The 12,783-nt window shown below is 38.6% G+C and overlaps 1 protein-coding gene across 1 annotated transcript; it reads right to left on the reverse strand.

Moving 5' to 3' along the window:
• Window positions 1–2,312: 2,312 nt before the first annotated feature.
• On the reverse strand, window positions 2,313–11,651 carry METTL22 (methyltransferase like 22). Its single transcript, XM_010154255.1, has 10 exons — window positions 11,532–11,651; window positions 8,844–9,182; window positions 8,420–8,460; window positions 8,190–8,334; window positions 7,634–7,705; window positions 7,006–7,059; window positions 5,972–6,052; window positions 4,837–4,939; window positions 3,866–4,034; window positions 2,313–2,348 (listed from the first exon to the last, which is right to left on the reverse strand). The coding sequence occupies exons 1-10, from the start codon at window positions 11,635–11,637 to the stop codon at window positions 2,313–2,315; spliced, it is 1,146 nt and encodes a 381-aa protein (XP_010152557.1). The 5' UTR covers window positions 11,638–11,651.
• Between the last annotated feature and the right edge of the window lie 1,132 nt (window positions 11,652–12,783).

Consider the following 12,783-nt stretch of genomic DNA (forward strand, 5'->3'; position numbering starts at 1 on the left):
AGAACTGACGTTGAACCACCTGACTTTCCCCTAAGTTGCATGAATTGAAAGCCTCATGCCATTTACACTCGATGTTGTATACATACTAACATCTTCTCCCACTCCCAAGTATGTTTTCTCTCCATCTCGCTAAAAAATCATGGTAAATTGTGCCTAAACCACAGCAAAAACCGGCAGGTGTAAGACAGGACTGCCAAAGTACCTAAGAATACCTGATACCCTTTTTCAAAGTTCAGATACGTCACCACAGGAGCATCCTATTTTTAAATCATGCTTTATTAGGGGGAAAAAAAAAATCCTTCTTGATTACATAAATACAGGTAACGTGTTAAAGGCATTATCACTTCAGGCACTAACTTTTAATTATCTTAATAAACAATGAACTGTTAAAGGTGTAAATTTTCACGATGAGTCAGAGAGCAGCTACCACGTACGACATGTTTAAAGTATGGCTAAAGTAAGAATTGAGAAGGTGGCATCCATACTTAATATCCCTAAGGAGCAGTAGGCAATTCTCTGGCAAGACAGGCTCTGTTATCTCCCAGTAATGCTGCAAAGCTAAGGCATTGCGAGACAGTGTTCTCACAACTGTTGCTTATTTTTGGCTATTCCTTCTCATCAGTGGTAAGGGTCATATCCAAATCTGAAATTCAGCTTGCTTCCCAAGCAGCCATCCTGTTTGTGTTTATGCAACCACAGATAGAAGTCTAAACATCTTTTTCAGGTGTTCATTTAAACCAGCATCAGTAAAATGGTCGATTTCTGTGTTTAAGAGTTCTACAGTATCCCTCCACCCAGAGGAGTTTCTATTGGCAATTCCAAAGACTTCCAAAGAACTCCTGTGCAAGTAAAAATCTCCACTAAGTGCAAAAGTGAGTTCATATCAGTTCAAATTAATTTCTTACTACAGCCTTCAAAAATTACTACCTAAATAGGCAGCTATATCAAAACCCAGTTGCTTCAGTTAAGTTGGTATCACTACAAAACAAAGAAACAAGAAAACTAGTTTGAGAATCTTTGCATTAAAATAAGTTTTATATCTCCAAAGTTCAAATGAGGGTTCTGAGAGAGAAGCTCTGTAACGTAGGCAGTTATATGTGAACAATGTAATTTTTACTTTGACTATACTCTCAGGAAAAGACCATTATCATCTAATAACCTTTAATCTCATTAAAGAACACACAAAAAAAAAATGTCTTCATACACATATGCAGGTTATAAGTGACCTAAACCAACTGAACTAAACCAAAGACAAAACTAATTTTCAAGAAGACAACCAGACGCTTCTGATGTATGCACACTGCCACGAGCCACAGGCTAGAACAGATCCATCTGGAGCAAGAATCTGTACACAGGAACAAGAACCTCTGGGTACACATGGCAAGGGATATAAAAATAACAGTACATATAAAATTCATAGGAAGTACAAACAAATTTTTGGTTTCATTAATAGAACAGGAGGGATTTGATCAATACGTAGTACTTTAATCCAATAGCTAAGATACTAAAGGCCCCGTTTGTATGGGCAAGACATTCTTGGTCATCTCCTTCTCCCCAGCCTCACATGTATACGTTGAGGGTAGAATTCTAAACATTTCAAGAGCAGTAGTGTGTCACTTCACACGGTACCTTCCCACCCTCAACCTGGCCAGGGCAGAATAGCTTCAAATTCCAGGAGCACAATATAGCTCCACTAACTCTCTGGAGTACTTTTAGAGCCTCAAACAAAACACACCTCATCTTCGAGTTCAGACAGTAGCCTTAAACTAGAATGATTTAGGTAGTCTTTCCTTTTCAGTTTGTCCTAAGTTTCATAAACAGATTGCTTAAAGAAAAGTCCATGAAAGACAAACAGGGCTTGCCCAGAACACTGCTTCACAAATGTCCATAAATATGAATAATGTGGAACTAGGATGAGACCAAGAACAGTCCATGGTCAGAAAACCAAAAAGGAAAATGCATGACAGCTGCAAATCAGCCACATGGAAAAGGTTAAATACCTCTTTGGCAGGCTCTAAAACCCAAGTCATCAATCCTGAAGAGCAAGCCGCTGCATCACGGCCACTGTTTGGCATCCAGCACGTACTCTGCAGACCGACATCAAACAGTCTTGTAAAAGAAACATCAACGAACCATGTCCTAAGTGCCAACAGCAAAACTTACTGAGGCAAAGCAGATGTGCATAGCGATACTTTCTGAGAACACAATTCCACCAGGAAAATGCTCTTCTTGGGATAGAGATCCATTTTTTAATAAAACACAAAAAGTGCCTTTTTCCTCAGATAAAGATCTTCTATTTCCTCATGTCCCTGTCATGAAAGCTGTTCAGCAATGATCTTCCACAATTCCTGCAGGAGTGGAAAAAATACACACAGGTATTTTGTCATATCAGTAGGTTGCAATTACGGAAAGTTCAACATGCTCACTTGAAGACAGGTTGAAGACACACCCTATACCTCCACCTACAGGTAGCACCCATCTGCGAACAGATACTAAATCCACCTGCATAATCTCCTAGAACAACCACCAAATTATCTTTGAGACAGAGGAATAGAATCACCTTCTTCATCCTTGTAGCATGATTTTTGTTAAATTAAAAATGAGTATCATTCAAATAATTTGTTTTACAAAAATTTCTTTGGTCTGCATGACCTTCTGCAGTATTTTAGGTGATAATCTTGCTTTTTTTTTGTGTTGACAAATGCTTTCAATAATGCTAGCAAAAATACAACTGCAAAAAACCACTCAGTTTACTGAGGAATCAAGGTCTCACAAATGCATGCCTTGTACAAACACACACCCGCTTCTCAATCTATTGGATAACGAAGATGAAAAACAGACCACTGTATTTCACTGGAATAAACTGTTACATGCTTTGTCTGCTACACAAACCATTAGTAAGCAGACTATCACATACCCTTTATTGAGGTCTTGAATGGTGTCAATGTACCCCATAATAAATAAAACCATGGGCGTATTAAGAATGTATGTATTTCAAAGACCAGTAGCCTTCTGCAAAAAGGCTAGGGAATGGTTTACACCTTTAGGTATAATCCAGGTTACATTTACACACACTTGTAAAGCTTACGTCAAAGTTTTGCATGCATACTGTATGCCTGAAGGTATCAGCACTGAGTAAAAGAAATCTATCTCATGAAGTAACTGTGGCCCCTGTAATCTTACTACACGTCCATACTGCAGAGGACACAACAAGTAGTATGTTGACTACAGGAACATCATTTCTTGGTAACAGATTCGCAAGTTCTCTAAAAAGATCTTTTAGGTTGTGTTCTTCTAGAGGCCAGCAAGCTATTAGCTACCCTGCGTAATATTTGTGAGAGCAGACAAATTGGCAAAAAAACCCCAACAAAACAAACCAGAAAGAGCCTTAAGTGCTTGGGAGGTAATGAGATAACTACAAATATTATATCTGACGTGTTTCTGAGTAAAAGAAGTTTATAGCTAATCGACTGCTTCGTAGATATTATTCCTGAGCCCTGAACTGGGAAAGGGATTACTAAAACTATGAAATCAAAGTTCAAGCAAACACATGAGAAGAGATATCGCTCCCATTTTGTAGTCTATCGCAAAAACTGTGTTTTACAAAGTAATGGAGCTTGCACTCAAGTCCTCAAAGGTTAAGTCACTGTCCTGCTGGGGACAGAAAAGGGTAGGTTATGTCAGTCTGGTATGGATTATGTAAGCACAAACAAGAATCATTTTAAAACACCAAAAAGCTAAATGGAAACAAATGAAAAGGTAATGTTTATTCTCCTGTTCTTACTTCATGTTAAGGAAACAGCTGAAAAGTAATTTGAGATGATTAGCCCAACACATTACATTTATTTTAATGAATGCCACTTACCAACTGCTCAATTCGTTCATAAACAAGAAACTGGCAGAAATCAAGCTTAATGGGCTCCACAGTATATTTCATTTTTCCATCCTGGAGGTTCTCCAAATCATTTAGAGTATTTCTAAAATGACTGTAGGCTTCACATGTAACATCCATATGTCTTAAAGTGAAGTTCAGCCTGGCAAGGAAATATTTAATTTAAAACATCTCTCCTACACTGGCATCTTAAATAGCCATGTAACTTTCCTCAGCAAATGGAAAACGCTGGTCTTCTCAGTGTAATTAACTAACCTCGATAGCCAGAAAAAAGAAACCCCCCTGCTATTCCTGAAAAGCAGACAAGACTTATGTGAGCATCAATACATGATAACCCTTGGACGAAGCTCTCCATTGATTTTAAGGCACTTTGCCACAACAGAATCATTGGCTTGGCTTCCTGGACAAACACGTGGCAACAAATCATCTGAATAGCTATTGCTTGCATATCCCCGGAGATGTAAGCAAAGCCTGTTTTATTTATGTAGTAGTTCATGAATGGAGTGCAACATGTGACTGTTTAAAAACGTTCAATAACTCCTTCAAAGACCCAAGAGAAATGGTTACGGAGGTATTCAAGCTGGGAAACATATACCCTAATTCTAACCCCCTTCATTCCACTCTATGACCTCAAAAATATCCAGCAAATGTTGTCAGGCATTACAGAATGCATCAGCCTAACCACCTATTTATCCTTATCTGCATAGAGGTTATCTGAGGTGAGACAACACAAGCTGAACTCCTGTGGAAGTTGGATGCTGGACTGACAAAAACCCAGCACGTACAAAATCGAATGCTTGTCTTGGGCACATACCACAGCCTGTGATCAACCAATACAGTGAAAATCAGAAGCCAACCTTCAATCCAATCAGATGTTTCTTCCAAATAAAGAAAGCACATAAAGTTTTTAGCGCTTTTTATTTTAAGTTCTTGGTAACACTTACCTCTTTTCTAATGCTAGGTAAACTGTGCAAGAATTTCTCAGGTTGCGTGTGATTCTATACAGTGTTCTGAACAAGGCATCTGTCAGGTCATCGTCATAGAACACTACCAAAAAAAAAAAAAAAGACCATAATACAATTAAGCATACACATTTTATTTACTTAAGTCTCAAGTATGAAAAAACAACAGGCCTTAGTTTGACTATTCTCATCAAACACATCACTATTTTAACTAAATCCCACAGTATATTTTTAACGGCAACGACTGACGCTGTGATAGTATCCACTGCAGCTATTTATGTCAGGCTTGCTTTGAGATTTCTCTTGTCACTGGGAATGACTTCTGTCAGACAACTTGCAAACCTTTAACAAGATTTCTCTCAGCCTGGAAATCTTTTACTGCAAAGCTAAAGACGACAGGGTAGCAAAATGTGTAGGGCCTCATTTCTTACAAAACCACAGGAAAGGTAGTAACTAATATACCATTATAAGCATATCTCATTGGAAAGCTGTCTTGCCATACCTTTCAATATCATAACTAAAACAAATTCCCTTTTATTTATACATCAAGACAACAATGGTTTTGCTATACAGATAAACTAGCCTGTCACTTTTCAGTCTTTCACTTAACCAAGAAAAGAGCAGAAAAGAAAGAGAGAGATACCCAAAAGGCACAGACTCTATGCCAAGTGCAGCATCTGAAACTGGTTTTCACATTATAGAACATATTAGTCTAACCATCTATTTATCATTATTTGCATAGAAGTTATCTGATGCAAGACAAAGGTAGGACAACAAAAACTCTTCTGAAAGTCAAATTCATCACTTACTTGTGATTCCATTCTTTGCCTAATTTATTTAGTCACAAATAATTACCACACCGAAGGAAAGAAAAAGCCAGTAGTTTAGGACATCTGTTCTCATACTGCTGATTCAGAATGGAAATACTGAACAATACGAATAACAAATTTCTTTGTTAAAAAGAAAAAACAACAAAACAAGCAGGAAAAGGCAGATCTTTGAAAAATTAGGGAAGGATGTGACCTATCAGATTTTACAAGCAAACTAGGTATGTTTAAATTATTAATCATAATGCTCAAGCGTTTGATTTAAAAGCTTACTGTTTATATTTTCCTACCATCAGCTGCCATTATCACAGTACAGTGGTCATGCAAATCAGCAATCTCTTCTTCAGACCAGCTATAAGGAGCTTCAGGATCTGTAACAAAGAATATGGCTTTGGTGTACACGATTAAATGTCTCAAATGACCGACAGCTGGAAAAGAGAAACCTCTTAACTCCTGTGGTCACCTGCTACTCCATAAATAGAGCACCCCACCGAAGGTAAATCAACACATCCTTCTGTTCATTCTCTGAAGTTCCCTGCAGTCCTGTGCTTCCTCTGTCTTTTTCTTTGACTTCAGAATTTACAACCAATTACTACCCAGTAGCGGGATCACAGATTTAGCTACATTAGAATAAATACTTCTTTAAATAAAAAACCCCAAATGCATATTCGTATGAGTTTAGACTAAGCTTCCTACTTCATCATGCTTTTTAAAATTTAGACTTTGTTAAAATACAGAAACCTTCTCTGAGAGTCTAAAAACCAAAATATTTTCAACTGGCAGTATCAAATCTTTCCATTAACCAGAAGTTTTGAGGTGCAAGAGAGGGTTTAGAATGTGTAAAGGATGTTTCCATTTGCTTACACATAGTAGTTCTATTTTTCAGAAGCATTCTATCAAATTCAACTGATGATATAAAAATCTACAAAATAGACTGCATATCACTTAGTGCTACAATTTTGTGTTGACCTTGCAATCACTATAAAGAAAGTTTTAGTGATCTGCTATACTATCATTAATTGCACTGTAAATGTTACTGCAGTTAGTTGCCTTTATTTTGCTAAAAGCAGCAGAACACATTCCCTTGGCAAATATTTAAAATACAACACATTCACCACTACATCAGGAACAGGTAAACCCTTACTCCCTCAGGTGGCAATGATGCACCCAAAGACAATCATGTACTTCTAACTATTTTTCCAGAGGCGTACGTGCCGGAGGACTTGCTTCATAAACAACGTAATAAGCTTTTCTTGACGGCTCTGAAGGGAAAAACAAACAAAACACCAAAGCCTATCGGAAAGGGCCCATGATAACCACCTACCCGTGCACCATTCATCTTTCAGCCAGTCCAGTTCTTTTACTTTCACTTCCCCTCCTGTGAGTGGAGAAAGATCACATCAGTCACAATGGCCTTTCACACAGTACCTAAGCAGAGTCAAAACCTGTACTGAAACAAGTGACGAAGATCTGTTATGAGGACGTCTAAAACAAGTGAAGTTGGGCATCAAATCATTTACTGTACAAAACCAGCTACCCACTCACAAGACAACAGGAAGAACTTCAGGGTCAGAAAGACAACCTACGTTCTTTTACGTGTCTCGCCAGCAAAACACTTGTCCTTTCCAGAGTTTCTGTCATTTACACTGTTTATGTTCCACCTGGCACCTGAATGTCTGTGCTCCTCCCCAGTACCTCAGTGAATCTCACACAGTGTGTGGGAACTGCCGCTGCTCCCATGTGGTGACCAGAGAAAGAGTAAGTATTTATCTCTTCTCAAGAGGAAGCTGTCCCATGATAAACCACACAGAAATAACCTGCCTATCTCTTTTCAAGACAGAAATCTAATTTTACTTGTGAATATGCTAGGTAGGCAACGGCTGTGCTGTTTATCCCACAGGAGTTCAGGTATATATAGGCAGTTGCATAAACACTGCCTGTACAGCACTTACCTCCCGGCTCCATCAGGTGTTTGTTTAATGCAACATTTTGCTCACACATGGCCAGAAGATCTTCACCAACATCTGGAAGAAAGTGATAATGATATTCAGAACGAGAATATTTTGCAGGGGCTGTGCATACCTCTGACCTCTCAGACTAACCCTCTAAATTTCTCTCAAGATGGTAGGATTAAGGAAGATTCAGAGCAACATTGTCCGCTGGTGGCTGCTTCCCTACTATCCTTCTTGCTTTTGTCTTCCAGTATTAAGCTCTGTTCCACCCCTGAGGAAAGAAGTTACATCCCTATACTGCCTGTTTTAACCTAGGCACACTATCTTGAGTTCAGAGCGATGTGTCTTGCATTTGAACTCCTGCACTTCAAAGCAGTACTGCTTTTTCTATCTGTTGAGAAAGTTCCTGTTATTGTTCAATAAACAACACAACTTTATACACATTCATTAAAAAAATTATTAACTAAAACTGAGCAGATGAGGATAAAAATGACAGGAGGAAAGCACTGCTTCATGAAGTTTCATGAAAATATTTAAGTGAAAAGAACTGCCTTACCTGTGCAATAAACTCTCTTGGCAACTGTTCCCATGATAACGCTTGTAATTCCAGTGCCACCTCCAAGCTCTAGCACCAAACAAGACCTGAACGTGTCCCGTGTAAACAGAATGTAATCAGCAAGGAGAAAGGCTGCACGCCAGACCTGTGGATAAGGGGACCAGTTACAGCTGAGTAAATTCTGAGGCACAGTCCACGAAGAGCAAGACACTGTGAGGCAGAATACCTACTTGTTTACCAACATCTTCTAAGGGAGTTGCCATCGTATGTTCTGTGAAAATGAAAGTAGAGCAGAAATAAGTATCTCAGAACGTCGTTCAAATCAAGTTCCATAGTGGCAAATTTGAAAAGTGATGCTTCCCTTTCAAACACAGAACGAAACACTCTTCACTCTAGATATAATGCTAGATAATGCCCCAAACCCCACTCTAACTAAGGAGCACCGAGTTTCCCATTACATGCTATTGCCCAAATCACTTCTGGAGAAAAACAGTAAATTTAAAAAAATATTAAGTATCACAGTATTATGTTTGTTTTATTCTCTCCTTCCACTAACAACCGCTGTTCCATTTCTAAAAAAAAACCCCTATTTTCCTTTTGTTTTACACAAACATATTGATTCCCTTTCTCCTTGACTGTAAGCCTGCTACTTACCTATTCTAACAACATCACTGCAAGTGCATTCCTGTTCTTCATCTTCAAGAGCATCTTCTTTCCCTTTCATCAGAATTACAGGATACACTCTATCCCTTGAAAGATCCTCCGCATCCAAATCAGAGGCACTTCGAGGTCTTCTGACCACTTCCAAGTCTCCATCATCATCTAGCAGAGCTTCTACTCCTTCACTAGTTAATTCTCTTTCTTTTTTTAGATTATCACACCGTTCATCTCCACCTCTGTACTGGTCTTCTCCTGCTGTTGCAGCTTCTCTCACATGTTTCTCAGATGCCAAATCTTCTGTGTTACAAAGGAGTTTGAAATATGACAGGAATACTGTAAGAACGTGGAGAGGGAGAAAGTTAAACACCAGGTAAGAAGCGAATCTATGCACAACTCCCCCATGCATTAAATTTTGGTATGCATTTCACATGTTAAAAATCTAGAGGATAAAATAATTATACAGATAACTTGAAATATAGTTGTTTGCTATGAGGAAATATTTCTGTTATTAAGTTCTGTCAGCAGAAATAAATGAAGCACTTTCCCAGTCTACTGGCTGACTCAGCATCTCTGCAGTCACAACGGCACACTTCCATCTGATTTAGCAACATTTATTTTAACAATTGGCAGAAGGGATGGTTCCTTACATCCTCCAAAAGATCTGTTGAGACAAGCTCAAACCAGGTTGAAAGAAGAATTAATATGGGTTAGAATTTGCTTCTTTCAGTTAAGAATTAATTCCTATCTTATAAGAAACATGTTCTAGTGAAATGCAAGTAGATATTTTTTTACTGTTTTGAAAGTCTGGGAATTTAAGCAACCTCAGGTCTTGAAATCAGCTGAGTATAAGAAGGCAGACATAAGCTCACAGGTGACAGCTTACCAAAGCTGGACATTTTATTCTTCCATCTACAGTGCATTTCAGCTTGAGACAGCAGTGCTTGTGTGCTGTGCTTGACTGATCCGGCCAGTCATGGAACACAGAATCATGGAATTGGAGTCACCTACTCTGGTATGAAATCAGCCAACTTAGGCTGGGTACTAATGTTCCAAAATCATACACAATGTGTTGAGGCTTGAGAAAAAAGATAGCCAAGGATATGACCAGCAGAAAAGGTTACCACCAGTAGGATTCTAGGAACAATGTCTTAGAATTATGTTCATTCACACCAAAAGGGAAGAGATAGAGTGCTTGCCACCATTGCTTTCAACAATTTCACAATTTATGGAGTTATATTCCAGGTTCTTTAGAAAGGACTATATTCAAAGCCTGTCTACTGTAACTCAAGAGACGTGCTTCTCTAGAGAGACCGTTTTCAGCTAGATCTGACAGAATCTTCATTGACTATCCTAGCATAAGAAATTTTTTAAGTCATCCACTTTTGCATGACAATCAGATTAAACTGATTTGAATATTTAACAAATTAAAGGATGCTACCAATGAATTAAATGCTTTTGTTCTCCAAGTCCCTTCGGGTCCTCTGCATGTTCTATAGCATTTCAAAAGGTGTAAGGTAAAATTGACCCAAAGCAGCAGAGACTAAATCCCCTAAAAACCAGCGAAGTGACAATGGTAGATTGTTGTCATATGTGTTAGCATGACAGCTGTCATACTACAATCCAATTCTTGTCTTAATAAATAAAGGAATTTCCCTGACCAAGTACATTCAGAGTAGGTAGCACATGCTGTCATTTCATTCTGTTGAAAGGTTCTCTGCATTAAGCAAAATCACAGCAAACAAGTGTCAAACAGTATGAGGATACACCACAGCATTAATTACCTGGTTTTGATCTGCTCAGGGTCAAAATTATTATCTACTACTTTGTCAAGCTCACTTCTATAATTTTTTACACCGTCATATGCTACAACAGCTGCAAAAGTTGTTCTTTTTATGTCACAACTGGGTTTTAGGAAACAACTAACACTTCTATCACAGCAGGAGCAGTACTTTTCTCCAGAACATTTTACCAGCAGCTTCAAGTCAGTTTCCTTGACAACTTCATAGGAACCTCCAAGCTGGCAATCAGGCAGAGGCATTTGCCAATTCATTTCCACTACAGCCTTGACTCTGAATTATGTCAGTCAAAACCATTGCTATTCTGAACTTTCTTGTTGCCTTCTTTTTTAAATCAAACAAACACAAAAAATCCCCACAAAAACCAAACAAAGCTTTTAGGTTCCTGTGGAATAGATAATAAATCAACACATAAAGATTTTATAGAAATTCATAAATTAATTACTGGTAATTTTTATTTTAGACTTAAGTTACATTATTTAAAACCCCTGGCTTCTCACCTTTTGTCTGCATGCAAAAAACATCCCAACCTTTTAACATGATTCCCAAAGTCCTATATTGAGGTCCTATATTATAGCTAAGTGAACAAATAAACAAATACAATTAAACCTCCAAGGAAGTTAATTTGGTTACTTCTTCTCAGAAAGTATTTGTTTTTAAGACAGGATGTCTACAAATTCTACACTAATAGTTTTCATTTCTGTAGTTAATTTCATGAGGACAATCCAGCTAGTCTTCTTCCTAAAGACCAAGTAGGAAGTGATTCTGCTTCTAACTGGAAAAAATATGATGTGATTAATATCGACCATTTAAAGGAGGATTCAGACATCACAGAGACATGAATACACTTAAAATATAGCTACATTAGTCTAAACATACATATTACCTGGTTGTCCAACTGCATTCAATCGTACCATTAGATGTCTTTTGTTTGGACAGTGTACGTGAACATCGGAGAGTACGGTGTCACTTTTAAATGTGGGATTATCCATCTGATTTGACACTCTTCTATTAAGAGGCATCAAGTACCAGTTTTGCTCAGCAAGACAACCTTGTGACATAGTTTCTGAGAAGACCTCAGGCAAGATGTCTGGTTCATGCAAGCTCCACCGTGCTCCAGCAAGACAGCAAGTTGCGCATCAAGATATTCAACCTAAAACCAAACACAGACAGTTTTTAGTGACATCCTGACACTGAACATTGCTCCAGCAATATTTTAGAAGATAAAAACCAGATCATACTGTCCAGTAAAGTTGCAATGCTCCAATGCTCTTTTACAATGCTCCGAAGAATCATCAGACACCTAATTGCTAGTAGCTCACTGGCAGACATGGCATATTTTAGGCAGCTACTAATTAGCTTGTGTTGAAAACAACCCCGCTGAAAAAAAGCAGACGTTACCATAAATGCAGAATTGCAGTGCTGAGTCAAGGTCTTCGATGGAATATAAGGCCTGTGCGCATAACTTCGTTTTAAGGGAACTGTTTTTCATAGGGATCTGAATTTTCTCAGAAAAGGACACGGTTACCGAATGCATTATCATAGGTTAGTTCCCCAGATTCTGCAAAAGGAGCACCTGCCCTTCCTGGAAAAAATTCAGCTCCTTTTATATGTCTCCAGTAACTGGGCAGTTAATGTTTCCAATCTTTGGCACTCTTTATTCTTCCCTAGGAAAAAAATATAAACACCTGAAATCATCCTCATTCCGTAACGTCCAAGGCTGAGTTGTCTCTGCACTGAGGCACAAACAAATGAGCAGAGAGATAGACAGGACATTTATTTCCCTATGCTCTACACGCTGTGAAGGGTATGTGAAACACTGAGGAACCACAGAGCTGAAAACACAACGTGTGTCTTTAAAAACAGATCACACACACACACAAATCCTCAAGCACTGTATGAACGATGTAGTGAAGAAGGGCACCCAGGTCTCGCCGGCTGTGCGCACCCCCAACACGCCTTAAGTGAAAACTGTCGGTGCTGGTTCCTACGCCCGCGTTAACATCTTGCAAGATTAAGCTGATTTTCCTAATATCTGCTCGTGCTTGAACAAGATCATAAACGTACAGGCTTAACCCGCTCCAAGTGATAGAGGCAGCCTTCATAACCTTAGTTCTATCAACCTTCGCCAAACCCCC

Source organism: Eurypyga helias, unplaced genomic scaffold (assembly GCF_000690775.1).
Source record: "Eurypyga helias isolate BGI_N326 unplaced genomic scaffold, ASM69077v1 scaffold44996, whole genome shotgun sequence".
In the NCBI taxonomy this organism is placed as follows: domain Eukaryota; kingdom Metazoa; phylum Chordata; class Aves; order Eurypygiformes; family Eurypygidae; genus Eurypyga; species Eurypyga helias.

Excerpts from the sequence above, each read along its gene's own strand:
- METTL22 (XM_010154255.1), bottom strand. The coding sequence starts at position 11,637 with ATGGATAATCCCACATTTAAAAGTGACACCGTACTCTCCGATGTTCAC. Across the intron at positions 6,053-7,005 it reads GAAAGATGAATGGTGCACGG|ATCCTGAAGCTCCTTATAGC; the intron begins GTAGGTGGTTAT and ends TCTTTGTTACAG. Across the intron at positions 2,349-3,865 it reads ATGAACGAATTGAGCAGTTG|GAATTGTGGAAGATCATTGC; the intron begins GTAAGTGGCATT and ends CCACTCCTGCAG.